Here is a 15,546-nt window from a genome sequence, read left to right on the forward strand (position 1 = left end):
GACAAGGAAGCAAAAGCAAGAAGGAAAGAGGAACTCGCTGGGAAGGAGGAAGAGCTAGTCGACTTTGAATAAGAAATAGACCTGGAGGAGTACGACGCGACTCTAGGACCATGTTTGAAGATGTTACTAAAGTCCGAAGATTTATTTGTGATAGCATCACACCCCGACGACAGGAAGCGAGCCCCAATTCACTCTACCGAGTAATTCCCAATCCCGCGGGGCCACCCTAGGTTGATGGAGAAAAGGTAACATGGTACCAGTAGTACGAGGGACAATATGTAGACAGATGCTACAAGGGAGTGGGACCGACACCACTGCTTGATAAGATCTGGGACATGGAATATGTGGGTACGTGTTGCTCGAAAGAATGCTACAGAAGGCCACTGTACGTGTGCACGTGGCTACATGACTTTGAAATCAAAGTGAGACCTGAGGGAGATCCCATTGGGGTAAAAAGGAAAATGCAAGATTTGGAAAATGAGAATGATGCTGAAGAAGGACTGAGGAAAAAGATAAGGGAAGAAGGAATTGGCAATAGAATAACACTGAGGAAAGGGGTGAAACGTTGCGTACAAAAAGCCAAGTTGCTTAACAGAAGAAGACAACACGAGCTTCAAAAGAAAAGGTGGTACAGGGAGGCGACAAAAAAAGCACCCGGAGGCAGCAAATTAACAAGTACCACGGTAAATTAAAGGTACGACGGTTAAAATTGAAAACTTCTTGCCAAGTAAAAATATTAAAAGAGTATTTTAAAAGAAGAATACTAAAAATGGAAAAAGGTAGGCAATTAATAAGAATTAAAGAGGAAGGGTCAAGAGTCATTAGGAAATTAAAAGAAAGGGGAGAAATATTAAAATTGAGCAAAGAAAGATTGACTAAGGAAAAAAAGAATTTATTTTATAAAAAATTACTAAAGTATGTTTTAAGAACCCTAAACCTGAAGGTGAAAAAAGTGTATAAATCATCCTTGCCGCCTAGATCAAACCAATTGAGTAGTTAGTTGAGAAACGAAAAAGACAAAGTCAGAATTCTAGGAATCCGAAGGCAGCCGTACAATATCGTACCATCATCAAAGGAATTGTCGTACGATACTGTACAGATGGTGCAGATCGAACAATATTGTCAACGAAAGTGGTTGTACGACCTAGTATGAAGTACATTGGAGTGTAAGCATTTATCGTACGGGGCCGTACGAAGGAGGCCATAGGAGGAGGAAACACCCATACAGACATCACCAAAGGCAGCGTACAAACATCACAAAAGGTAGTGTATGGGCCCGTACAAGCAATTCGTACAACGTCGTATGGTTGGAGGAAAGTCGCAGAGGAACACCGTACGAGCATGTGGGTCCAACATCGTGCGGGTCAGAAGAGACCACATATGGACAAGGTGCCCAGTTTGGTAGGGAAGAATCTCGTACGGTTGTGACAAGATTTCGCACATGGCGTGAAGACATCAGAATTTTATTTTTTTTGTATTCGTGCGGAGTTCGAAGGAGTCCGTACTGCATTGGCTAAGGGAATAGGGGAAGAACTTGTTAGTATTTGTGTAGTTCGTACCAAAATGGAAGTCACAAAGGGTTTGGAACCCACGACCTTCCTAAAAGTGGAAATTCGTACGGTGAGGGACCCACGACATTGCACGGCAGGAAGGATTCAGGAGAAATCACCCCAGTTGAAGGTATGGTGAGGACATGTTGGGGAGACCCTAGTCGTGCTCGAAATTCAGACTGTTATAATAACAATCAAGGGTAGGCAAAAGTAGCAAAAAAGTTAGCGGATTCTACACGAGTAGCGAGGGGAATCCAGCATGGGGGAAGCAAGCACTAGTAAAAAGTTCAAAGTAAGGCCAAGGGTGCAACAAGACCAGGAGAAAGTGACTGCTGACACCCTAACATTCGAAAGTGTGATAGGATGTGAGTGCCGCAGTTGGTGGGATGAAACATCGATAGATTATGAGTTAAAGAACTCGCTCAGGAAGGCAGAAGTGGCCCATGCAATCCAAATACCCATATTCAACATTAAGGAATTTGAGCAAGTCCTGCAAACTATGGTGGTAGGGTATGATTCCTGTAGTCAGAAGTCGATTGTGCAGTATGAGGGATGTACCATCACCGTCTCATTCAAGCCGTCTGACTTCAGGCGAGTCTTTGGCATTCCAGACCGAGGAGAATCAGCCACCAAGCCGACTAGCAAGCTCACAAGGGAAAGAAAAGAGTTTTTGCTAAAGTTGGTTTGCCGCAACAACTTGACCCTTGTAGAATGGAACAATTTGTGGAGTAGCAGCAACAACAAGGGACTGAAGCATTCCTTTATTGCCAATGCAGACTGGCGGTGCCTGATGGATCTCGTCAAAAACAGGCTTACAGGAGCAAGTCGGGCTTCTGACATTGCAATTTCGATGATAGCCCTCATGATCGACATCAGCATGGGTAAGGTGTGCAATTGTTTGCAGTTACTTTCTGACAAAATTCATGACTTCCTGTCACTGGAACATAAAACATTCTATATGTGCCACCATGCAATTGCCCTTTTCTTGGAGGTTGTACGTATACAAGTACTTTCAAAGAAGTGGGGTAAATTTCAGCCACAAAATAGGGTTGAGCCGAACAAGCCAACAATGTGTTATTGGGTCCATTGAGACACCCTCAGAAGAGAGACCAACCAGCCGACCAGGAAGAAAAGGAGACAAGAGGTGGAGGAAGAAGAAACTTCAGATGAGGATACAGACGCCGAAGAAGAGGAAATTGAGGATTTGGAAAGCAGAAGTGGTGATGAAGGGTTCAGGATGGCTCCTCACAGCGGTGACTCAAAGGAGGTTAAAGGCATCGAAGCCCACGCACGAGGAGGTGAGGACGAGGAAGGGGCCACGACAAAAGGGGAAGTACACACACGACAACAGGTGACACCAGAGAAAGTGGTAGCACAGGTCAAATTTGCGGCCCCGAAATTGCCCCCTTCAGCTCACCTGGTATCCCCACAGTCACTTACAGTTGCCACGCCCCATGGGGAAGCCATGCTTGTGGGCATACTATTCAAGAAGGTATCTGAAGGGACACCACCGACACAAGTACGTGTATCCCTTCCGCAAGTTGCATTGGCAATTGGAGGGGTGGTTCACTCGGCTGAAGGAGTCGTACACCTGTAGGCACCTACGACCACGACCCCTTCAGCTGATGGGGTAGTATAGGAAGATGTTGCCGAAGGTGCGGTATGTGGGAAGACTCTTACAATTGGCAGGGTAGTAAAGGAAGATGTTGCCGAAGGTACCGTACAGGGGAAGACCCCTACAGATGGCGGGCTAGTACAGGAGCCAGGTGTACTGGACGTCTTGCTGATGGAGGAGATAGGCCACGGGTCGGATGTGGACGCATTTTTGGATAACTGGCTGGACCAGTTTGCCCTGGCACCACACGTACCTCCACCCCCTTCACCATGCACAATGGTAGTTGGTCAGATCATGGAGGAAGTAGTCGGGAGCATTGGGCAGGCTCCCAGTACAGGGGGACGGGAAAAGGACATACACACTATGATTCATCTGGAGGATGAGAGCACCGAATCTGGGACCGCAGGCTGCTCGATACAGAGCCACCACCAGTGGGGAATGATGTAGACATGGACCTTCATATTTCATGGTCCGATCCGCAAGATCCTATAGGGTCCATTCGACGGTTCATGACTGAGCTGGAAGGGTTTACCCAAGTAGCACGAGGTATTGCCGACATGGCTCTATGAGTAGATGCAGGAGCAGTTCTGGAGGCTGGGAAGCTATTGGAGTTTATGAGGAGAGGGTGCCAGGAGGAGTTTAAGCGACACTTCACCCAACAAGGCTGGCCGGGGGCGGAGACTGAGTAGATGGTCACCACTTGGCAACAGGGGCACATCATGCAGGATCAGGGGGTGTTGGGCCTTATCTTCTAAGGTATGGAAAGTTCCTATCGAGAACTATTTTTTCAGATGAGGCAGGCCTAGGCAAAACAGGTTGCTGCGAAGGAAGTGGTTGTTGGACTCCAGCAAGAGTTAGACAAACGTGCAAAACTTGCTATCATGGAGAAACAAATCCGAGATAAGCTGGAGGAGACAATCGCCTCCCAGGCGACCTGTGTGTCAGAGTAGAGTGTTCAGATAACAACACCGGAGGATAAGGTGGCAGCCTTGACAGGCTAAGTGGAACAAAAAGGCAAGGATCTACTGGAGGTAGCACACATGGCGAAGAAAGACCGCGAGCGTCAGCTGGTGGCAGAGCGTGATCTACGACTTCGCACGACACAACTTCAACGTTAGGCTCTAGATTCCACCACCGCTCCAGGGACGTCCTCTCATACCACCTCTTAGCAGTAGTTTTTTGTTTAGCCCATTTTTTGAAGTCGTCTTCTTGGGGGGGGGGGTGCTGATGTAGACGACAATTATGTCATCATTAAATAAAAGCTTAGTTGTTAGCATAATCTGGCATGTAATGGGTATTTTTCAGAAGGTAATTGGTAGTTTCGACAGTTGGCATTCCCACTAACTGATCGAGTAGTATATAGTTTGGCCTTGTATCGGGAAGAAGTGTTGTTGATTGTGTATCCATTACTGAGTGCAATAAAGATATATCTTTTTGGCCTATATGATTGTGTGATGTTTTGTTCTTTATGAATATTATCTGTGTATAATTTCTGTATTGTGCAATTCAAACTGACACGTGAAGGAACAAACAGTGATCTTGAAGAAGAGATTTATATGTCCCAGCCAAAGCACTTTGTGGAGAAACGTAAAGAACATCTGGTATGTAAACTTAAAAAGTTTCTTTATGGTTTGAAACAATCTCCCAGAATGTGGTATCTGAAATATGATACATATGTTTTATCTTTGGGATTTGTGAGGTCTAAATCTGATCATTGTGTGTACTATAAAGTTGTAGGGGATCGGATACTTATTATTGCTTTGTATGTAGACGATATGTTGTTTATTGGCAATGATAAGGGTATGATCTCAGATTTAAAATCTCAGTTGTCTTTGAAGTTTGAAATGAAAGATTTGGGGGCAGCGAAATACATTCTGGGAATGGAAATCAAAAGGGACAGATCTAGTAGAAAGCTTTGGCTCAGCCAAAGCAAATATATTACTAATGTTCTTGATAGATTTAATATGTCTAATTGCAAGCAGCAAGTAGTTCCAGTCGTGCAGGGATCGAAACTATCTGTTAATGACAATCCAAATCTCTAGATGAGATTGATGATATGAAGAATCTACCTTATGCAAGTGTTGTTGGCAGTCTTATGTACGCAATGGTCTGTACCAGATCAAAAATTTCCCAAGCAGTGGGAGTACTTAGTAGATTTATGGCAAATCCAAGTAGGCCTCATTGGGATGCTATGAAGAGAGTTTTCAGATATCTGAGGGGAACTTCAGACTTTGCTTTGTGTTATCATGGTAAATCAGTTGATTCACAAAGGACTCTCAATATTCGTGGGTATGTGGATTCTGATTGGGCAGGGGACATTGATAGGAGAAGGTCCACTAGTGGATATATATTCACGTTGAATGGTGGTGCTATCAGCTGGATGAGCAAGCAACTCGTGCCTGTCAAGAGGTCATTTGGCTTAAGCAGTTGTGTTCGGATGTTGGATTTAATACAGGTAAAATTACAATTTGTTGTGACAGTCAAAGTGTGATTTGTTTGGCAAAAAATCCTACTTTCCATGCCAGGACAAAACACATTGATGTGCAATATCATTTTGTTCATGACATGGTGGAAGATGGAAAGGTAAATCTGAACAAGGCAAACACTCTAGAAAATGTTGCAAATGCATTGACAAAACCTGTGAGCACAACTAATTTCAAATGGAGCCAGATTCAATGGGTCTTGGCACCCATAGTTCTCAGTGACGTCTGAAAGTGATTGGCAGTCCAGTGAATTCCTCGTCAAGTGGGAGTTTGTTGGATTTACTGCCTCGAATTCACTTGACTTTATCAACTTTGTTCTAGTCTTGACATTTCTCTTCGAACTGTTTTTCATTTTGTCCTGGTCGGAGAGAGTCAGGCCGATGATGATCATGTTGGTGCAACCTGGATGGTCGGAGAGAGTTATGCCGATGCAAGGATCATGTCAGTGTGACTTGACTGGTCGGAGAGTGTTATGCCGATGCCAAGAGTTAGGCCGATGGAGATCATGTCGATGTCACTTGGCTGATCGGAGAGAGTTATGTCGATGCAAGGATCATGTTGGTGTGACTTGAGTGGTCGGAGTATGTTATGCCGATGCCAAGAATCAGGCCGATGGAGATCATGTTGGTGTCACTTGGCTGATCGGAGAGAGTTATGCCGATGCAAGGATCATGTCAGTAAGACTTGGCTGGTTGGAGAGTGTTAGGTCGATGCACGAAGTTAGGTCGGTGATGATCATGTTGGTGGCCGATGGAGGTCATGTCGGTGTGACTTGGGTTGTCGGAGTGTACTATGCCGATGCGAGGGGTCATAGGCTGATGGTTTCCTGTTAGTCTAAGTTCATGGGAGTTATGCTGATGGGTGTTTGGAGGTCACGGGTGTTCAAACGGGTCAGCAGTCAAAAGGTTGCCTCGTGGACGGTTAAAAGAGTTGAGCTTTTGTATTTTAATGACTAACGATTCGTGATCTGAATGAATGTGGGATAATGTAATCCCATGAACACAGAGTGATCAACAGTTGGGTTCCCCGGTAGTTGAACAAACGGTTGATCCCGTGACCCGTGAACACAGAATGGTTGACTGTTGAGCTCCCAGACAGTTGAATAGATAGTTGAACTGTACTTGTTGATCGATATGAACTCAATGTGTATTGTGATGTAGGATGATCTCGTTGATCGAATGACTGTACTATTCTGTTTTGTGAGGTTGATCTGAAATTCTGAGAACGAATACCTATGAAGGAAGAATCAGAAACTTTATTGTAATCCATTGTTTACTGTGAATAAAGTAATCTTTCTTTGGTGGTGGGTTTTTCTACCGTAAGGGTTTTCCCACGTAAATCTAGTGTCTCTTCTCTATTATAATTGTGTGTTTATTCTGTTAATCCATTAGTGCACATCTTGATGATTTATGATTTGAATTTAAAGACACATTTGCTTAATTACCCTTTGAATTGACGTTAGGAGAGCGATTTCCGCACTGAGCTTTCCTTACAAAATCAACATGAAGGAGGCTGAAATAATTAAGGACACTTTGGAAGAATATTTAAACTTATCAAGGCAAACTATAAACAAGGATAAATTTGAAATCTTCTTTTTTAACACAAAAAAGAGTGTCCAAAGTAGAATCACCAACTATCCTGGCTTCCTTATTGCTTCTCTCTTAGCCAAGCATCTAGGAGCACCGCTCTTTGTAGGGACATGCCGATCAAGTCATTGGGAGGAGGTCATGGAAAACGATAGAAATAAAGTTATAGCTTGGAGGAGTAAGTGGCTCTCCTTAGTAGGAAGTATAACAACGACTAGGTCTGTTCTTTGAGCTGTCCCTATTTATGTAATGTCATGCTATCATATAACTCACAAAACTGAATCCAATCTGGAAAGTTTCTTAAAGAAATTTTAATGGGAGGGATCGAAAGAGGAGAAAAAATACAATTAATCCATTGGGAGAAAGCTTGTCTACCAAGAGTTGTTGAGGGTGCTGGTTTGAGAAAAATGAAAGGCACAAAATTTGGCTCTGGGAACAAAAATATCGTGGAAAATGTATAGAGAACCTCATCAACTTTGGTGCAAAATTTTCCAAAACAAGTATATGGATTGTAATGATCCTAGGCTGATCTTAACAATTGACAATTCCATTGGTGGGTCAGCAATATGGAGATTCTTGTGGGTGAGTCAGAGACTAATTACTGAACATCTGATGTGGAGATTAATAATGGAAGATGAGCAAACTTCTGGACAGATTCTTGGAACGGTCATAAACCATTTTGAGATAGAAGGGATGGCATGTCACGTTTGTAGCATACAATCACTATTTGGTAAAAGGGTGGCGGACTATGTCATTGTGGTTTTGAGTGAGATGAGTGGATAGTTTGATTGGATCAATGTAGATGCTCTCCCAATCCCAGACAATCTCAGGCAAGTGCTGCAAATAGAACTAAGACAGAGGAAGATTCTCATTAATAATCAATATGATGAGATAATTTGGTGTGGGTCAAAGACGAGAGAATATTTAGTAAGAACTTAGTATGCAATACAGAATGCTGTCCAAGTGGATCAGAATTGGCCTTCGATTTTATGTTGGCCCACTTCATTTTTGCCTAAAGCCGGGGCCTTCTTATGGGCAATGCTTCATTAACAGATACTAACTATTGAGAGACTTGCCTCGATAGGAATCTGTGGTCTGTCAAGATGTTCACCATGTTGTGAAAACAGTGAAACAATCAATCACCTACTATTGTGATGCCCATTTGCTGTCTCGTGTTTGGATTGGCTGCAAACGTCATTAAATTGGAATGGACCATGCCAAGAGGATATACTAGAGGTTATGATTAGCGGGCCAAAGATAAAACGAAATGCTCGGTGGTCAGATTTATGTATTATTGTGGCATCGCTTCTCATCTGCCATATTTGGAAAGAGAGAAACATAAGGATTTTCAATGACTCACATATGTGTGTTGATGAGGTAATTAGATTAATTAGAGAAGGTATATGTGAAGTGGCAAACACAAAATCTAGGGTGAAGGCTGAGACGTCCTTCACCAGATGGGATGAGGAAGTGTTTAGAATTTTATTGGCAATTTTTTTTTTTTTTAAAATAGGGGTGGTTATTACATTTCCATATCACAAAGATGTAATAAATTGTTTGCTCTCTCTCCATGCATATCCAATCTGTTGTTATTTTATACTAAACAATGATTGTAGAATGGATTTATTGATCTTCTTCCAACACAGAATTGATGTACAATGTATTTTAGCATCACAATAATGCGTATTATTGGTTCCAACTGTCCTATCTATATAGCATGTCTTTGTGCATCAATGTTTGTGGTATGCAAAAAGAAGTTGTAGAAGACTTGGCATGCTTTGTAGCATGCATTTTCAATCATGGTAATCACATAATGCATAGTTGAATGAGACTTCGAAACTTATTTTGGTATGATAGCAGCACATTGTCGAGCATCAACAAGTATTCTCATAAGCTTCAAAGTTTCATCCGTGATGAAAGAGAAGTGGCACAAGTATTCATCATTGTGGGCAAGTTGTGAAGAGACTCATGGTGAGTAAACCTTAAAGCTACACAAATAGTTGACTTCTGATTTCACGGATGTGTGGTTTGGCATCCATATTTCCTTTGTATGTGGAATTTTGGTGGATTTTTATTGGTCTATGCCAAATTTGAACCATGAGACCCATGAATAGGATTATGCAATTTCATACTTTATTATTTGCATTTGTTGTTTATCAAAGATTGTGTTGTAAGACCTAGGATGTGAGTAGTCTATAGAGATGATGCAATTTCCATTTTTCACATGATCAGAATGTTTCATCACTTCTTGTAAGCATTAGAATGATGAAGAAAGCATGGTGACTCTAGCCTAGAAACATTTGTGTTACAGAAAAATGGCTCAAGAGAATCAACCAAATCTCCAAACGGAGCAAGAGGAAAGATAGACACAAAGGATTGTAGGAAAGTCTTTAGGGATATATCATATATGTGGAGTTGTTGACTTCACAACCAATTTAGTTTTTACACAATCATAGGTGGGAACAATAGACCCCAAGAGAGATAAGGTTTCATGTTTCAAAAGTCGGATCGTAAACCGTGATATTTTACAGTGTAAAGCATTTTTGGGATCAAAGGCCTTCTGATTTTGGAGATTTGATTGAAAATGGAACTCGGAAAATGTTCAAATTTCAGTTGGTTGATTAAATCAATTGCAGCTCTTAGATAATGAAACTAATGAGACTAAAGCATGCCTTTAAGCTCAGTGCTTACACCAAAAAATAGAACAAAACAAAACAAAACAATGCATAAGCAAAGTTCCTATTCTATACCTAGTTACATTTGTGATTGAGTTAACTTAAGCCAACAAATTGTTAAATAAGGACAAACTTCTCACCAAAACAAACCTTGTTGACCATGTGATGTGTTCATGATGCTTGATTGTGGTTGAGAGGTAATGTGGTTGCTTATTCGTATAACTATAAACCACTATCACTTGTTGGCTAAATGAGCTATTGACCTAAAATAGAGGGTGGTTTTATGAGGGAGTTTTTCTCATATGTAATGCCCCCTTTTTTGATCCATTCCCACATTTTTGGAAATTCCAACTTTCTTGGAGAGCATAAATGTTTTTGGAAAGAAATTCTAATAGTGGCAACAAGTTCCCAGAGCCAAGTGTGCACAACAATACTTTTTGTATGTGAATCCAACATTCTGGGAGCACTCCAAATTTCTTTAGCATCGACATTGTGCTGAATAAATTCTTATGCACTTAAGGAGTTGGTGGAAACTAGGAATTATCAAAACAATATATTTGGCTTATTTTAATATTTTCTGTAAAACCTTGGGATGGTTTAAAAAAGAAACGTTACTTAAATTGTCTACAAAAAGTAAAATTAAATGACAACTTATATTTAATTATTTAAAAAGGTGTTTAAGTATGTACATAAAGTTTTACAAGGTTCTAGGTGCTGAAAAGCGGTCATAAGGACACCTTATATTTTTTAAGGAAAATTGTTTTTTCAAAAAAAGCAATGAAGAAGCAAAAAACACTTTTTGAAAAACTAATGGAAAACAAAAAAATTGCCTTTTCAAAAAGCAATAGAAAACAAAATAGCTGTCTTTTTTGGAAAAGCAAAAAAAACAAACTTTTTTCCAAAAGTTTATAAAAGGAGGTTTGTTCTAAAAAAGAAAGGTTATTGCTTATTCATTTCATTTGGTTTGGTGAAAGAACGTGAGTTCTCCCTATTTGCCCAAGGACGAAAACCCTTTGCTGAATCTAGTTTAGGGGACAAAAGCCCTCCTGGCTGGCTGAGTGATTTCATTTAGAAATCAAATTTTGTTTTTATTCTTCAAGTTGTCATTCCATGCAAGAAAAGATCATAATCATCTTTTCAAAAAAATCCAAGATCTGCCATCGTGATCTCTCAAAGGACTAACATGAAGCAATCTTCCAAGCTATGATACCATGTAAGAGCTGGTATAGAATGCTTTATATCATGTAAGATTTGGCTATGGAGATACGCACCAAGGTCAAGGAACTTCAATGAAAGTACAAGAGGCCCAACATGACAAAATAATTCTATTCTATTAAAGGATGCAAATATACAATATTACTGCATGATATATTACAATGAGAAACCCTTGTATATACAGGCAAGGGTGAGACATAGGACAACTTAAAATTATGGGATGTCTCTTAATCTTATGACTTGAAACATAAAAGGAAAATTCCTAAGAATGCCCTAAGCAAATTTAAGTAGACAAGTGTGAAAAGGACCTTAGAGGGAAACTTGCTAGGCAGTGCAGCCTGTGCTCACCAACAATTAGTATCAGTCTCCAGCTTTAGGATCATAGCATATAGTTAAAAATGACATGAAGATGGTAAGATTACACTTTTATTTATTGATTTCCAATATAACATTTGTGATATTCAATTATTAAAATTTTGTATGGCAGTTATCTCTAATGTAATGCTATCATAAGATTTATTTGACAAAACAGACCTTTAGGCCTGCGGGAGTTATAAAAGACCTTCAAGTCTCATGTGAAAGGGTTGATCTTGTGCTGGAAGCATATTGAATGGGAACCTATGAAAGGATTGCTTGTAGCCAAGTGCAGCATCTACACTACTCTTGGATTGGGCCTAAGATGTCACCTATACCTTTTTTGGGAAGTGTTTTCATCTTATATATTGCTTACAAATGTTATTTCGAACTGTAATACAGCTCCATTTGAATTCTTTCAGATTTGGTGTGTGTTTCAAGAAATTGAGTTAAAACTAAAAAACAAGACAAACAGATTTCAAATTTTATTTTATATTTTTTGATTTCTCCTGCAGTTTTCTAATTAGTACCAGTCTCAAGAGTTAGCATCAAAAGAAATAATTAAAAATTTCATGGAGATGGTGACAATAACAGTGTGCTTTTATTGATTTTCAATATTAAACTTGTAATATTTAATTATTATAAATTCTATATGTCAGTTATCTCTAATGTAATGTTATCTCTGATTTACTTGGCTTAGTGGACAGGTGAAAGGAAACGTTGAACATGTGAAGATGAATAAGTCACCCTTGGAACAAAGGGAAAAACTAGATTGCTATATTTCATACTATAATAAATTGTAATTTACAACACTGTGTCATTCCAAGGTACTTCTGAATCCATTGTTCTTCTACCTGGATTAGAAAAAATGTAATATTATTGTTGCGCTAAAGTATATTCCCTGAAGAGAATGTGAGAGTGAACATCCCTTGTTGAATGCAATTAATTTAAGCATTTGACATATCTTTCACTATGAGGATATTCCAACCACTATGTCACAATGGAGGCACATGTGATTTTTGCACAAGAACGAAACGAGTGCCACTTTTTGGCTATGGTATCTTGGATATCAATATCAATGCTCCCTTCCAATAGACACAGTTTATGGATTGTTTTGATGTAAACATCTTGCATCAACTTTAATGAGCCCAAGGTTTTATATGCTTAATTTGAACACAAACTGTACTTTTAGTCACAATCATTTTCTATAATGACATAGGATGAATAAGATCAAATAAGGATAAAATACGATAATGATAGACAGAGGGAAAAAAGAGTAAAGATATTGGAACATTTACTTGTAAATAATATTTGGAATGCTGACTAGAATTCTCTTGCATGTATACCCCCAATTGGTTTTCAAGTTTCGTTTGAAGTCAAGTCCAGGTTATGACAAGAGGGAACATCTACAGATATACAAGTCAGCAATTATTTGATTGATGTGTGCTCAAGTCCCAAATACCATTGGAGTCAATATACAATGTCTTCCAAAATTAGTTATCTCTCTGCCACTAATTGCACAGTCGTGTTATTCATGCCTGAACACCTTCATAAATTACTTCATCTCACCTGTGAATTTGGTGCTATATACATAACAGTGCATCTTAAACCTAAGATGAACAAAAGAACTATTTGTTCCCAGAGCTTGGGTGAGAAAGCTATTGGTTGAATTGGTGTAAGTAGTTACAGTATAATTGAGTGACCATTTATCAAGGCATTTTCAAACACAGGAAAGGAGGTTACATTAAACATTTTCAACTTATTGCTACTACGTCTACAAGCGACTTAGTGGTTTGTGAAAAATGTTATGGGTCCATAATAAGGGGAATGCAGTCATAAAAAGTTAAAGGCAGAAGTCATTAACGTGAACTTACAAAAACTTATTGATAGGTGCACATGACATTCCAGTAAATGTTATCAATTGTGTGTTTGAGAAAAGGGGTTTTTGCTTAGTTAGTTTGTCATGTTCTATAGTTCTATGATTCAAGCTTGTATAATCCTTTTTAAAAGGCAAGGATACTTCACCGAGGGCTGTGACCATGATGTAGCCTAATATACTTTCAACATTTTTTCCTTGTTAAGGTGCAATTCAAAAAGCAACTTGATAAAGTTCCACGTAATAAATATAGAATGGGACCAATATGCTAAGGAACGATGTAATCTTGGTATATTATTCCATGTTAAAGAATCAAATCAGACAAGTTGGGATGAATCGGCTCGGTCTCTGCATTTTTATTTTAAATGAGGAAAAGAGATATGCGAGGATTGGTAGCATTTTCATTTTTAGCTTTTTGAAATAACAACACTGATTTATTCCCAGCCCAGGCTTTAGAATAGCAAGTGAATTGCACATAAATTTCTTAATCTGTCCATGAAATTTCTGCCTTATGATAGCATATCATTGGAATCAATGGTTGATTGCTTTTCCCATAAATTTAACTTTTTGTTTTGTCTAAATGCCATAAATGAACATTATCAATGCAATCTGGCCTGATTCTTTGTTTTTTCTGAGCTCATACAGACAGCTTCACCAACTACTCTAGGAAAGGAGATGGCAGTCTTTTGCTTCAGATTACGTGAGCAGCGGCAAGAAGTCTCTAGAGTGAGATTACTAGGAAAAATGGCTGGTGCTGTTGGGAACTACAATGCTCATCTTGTAGCATACCCAGACATTAATTGGCACAATGTTGCTGAGGATTTTGTGACTTCTCTTGGAATAAGCTTCAATCCATTGGTAACACAGGTGACTTTGAGTAATCCGTTACCATAATTATTCTAAAGAAATTTATCTCACAGTTAAATAATTTTTTATGTCAATTTTGTTCAGTAAGTCTGTCTTTAGGGCCTCCGTGTAGAGTATGTAATTGCATTCTGGATGTCTGTAGCGGAAAGCACATTATAGATCAGCTACATATAGGGATGGATCTCCCTTCAAACAGTACTTTAGTGATTGAGATTCTATTTTCATAATAATTGTTAATGCTTTGCAGTGACTTTTCCCAGAGTAAACATATGAAATTTTCTCTAAAATTATTTTGTTCAAATTTTTAAGTGTGTAAGTGTCTTGAACTTAAATGATCAACATGCATGGGGTAAGTTGAGGATGTATTGAAGCAGTTGGAATGCATTTATATTGATGTATGCTTTGTACTGCATAACAGGCATATGCATTTGATTCTTACTTTTAAAATTCTTCCATTGTGTGAACAGTCAAGTCTTTTCTTTTCCAGAAATAGTTGATATGTCACTCTTCACTGATAGCAGAATGCATTTTAATTGGCTTGGACCTAGTTCTGTACCTTTACATAATATTTGGGTTGGAGCTGTGACTCTCTGACTAAATGAGTTATACAGGGGCTAGCACTTTGTTAGTTATACTTTTAGATGCTGCTTTGTGTTATTAATAGATCTTTCCCCACTTTGTCATTATACCAGTATGGTCAACATCCATCAATTGCATATTGATAATATCAAACTGTGGGCATTTATAAATACCTAAGTTGCTAGTTTGGGTATGGGGTTGGGTATAGGGTTCTAGTTTTTTGGTATGGTGATTTTTTTCCCTTGGTTTGGTATGGCTGGTCTGATGTACTTGGTTGACTTTTTAATAAAGTTTTTGATCTCCTTTTTAAACCTTGCTTGTTAAAAAATTTGCCCCCTTCTTAAAACGTACTATGCAAAGACAATTTTTTATTTATTGTAGACCTGCGAATTTTGATGCCACTTGTGAAAAGGAGATGCCGCTGGTATGGGATCCGTATGGTCGTACGGACCCTCGTGTCAAATAAAAAATATTTTCAAAAATTTTCATTTACTCCATTTCTATGATTTGATAGGTGATTTTAGGGTTCTTTGGCCTTCTAAGCGGGATGGTGACCTCTGTTTTGCATCAAAGTGCCCAGATTTTTTGGCTACCTCTAGATTTTGCCTCGATTTTTGTGCCCTCAATCAATTTGACCCAATTTTTCAACTGCTCCAATTTTGATGAAACGATAGTTGATCTTAAGGTTTTTCAACGCTATGGACGCGATGGCAACCTCCGTTTGAGCCCTATGTGCACAAAAAGTT

At 39.3% G+C, this 15,546-nt stretch overlaps 1 protein-coding gene across 1 annotated transcript in view; it reads left to right on the top strand.

Moving 5' to 3' along the window:
- LOC131034413 (uncharacterized) overlaps positions 1-15,546 on the top strand; it is a 155,514-nt gene that overhangs the window by 104,834 nt on the left and 35,134 nt on the right. Inside the window, exon 5 of the mRNA XM_057965886.2 lies at positions 14,000-14,221. Within this exon, the coding sequence (XP_057821869.2) occupies positions 14,000-14,221 (222 nt within the window). The remainder of the gene's footprint in view (positions 1-13,999; positions 14,222-15,546) is intronic.

This window comes from Cryptomeria japonica, chromosome 8 (assembly GCF_030272615.1).
Source record: "Cryptomeria japonica chromosome 8, Sugi_1.0, whole genome shotgun sequence".
Taxonomy (NCBI): domain Eukaryota; kingdom Viridiplantae; phylum Streptophyta; class Pinopsida; order Cupressales; family Cupressaceae; genus Cryptomeria; species Cryptomeria japonica.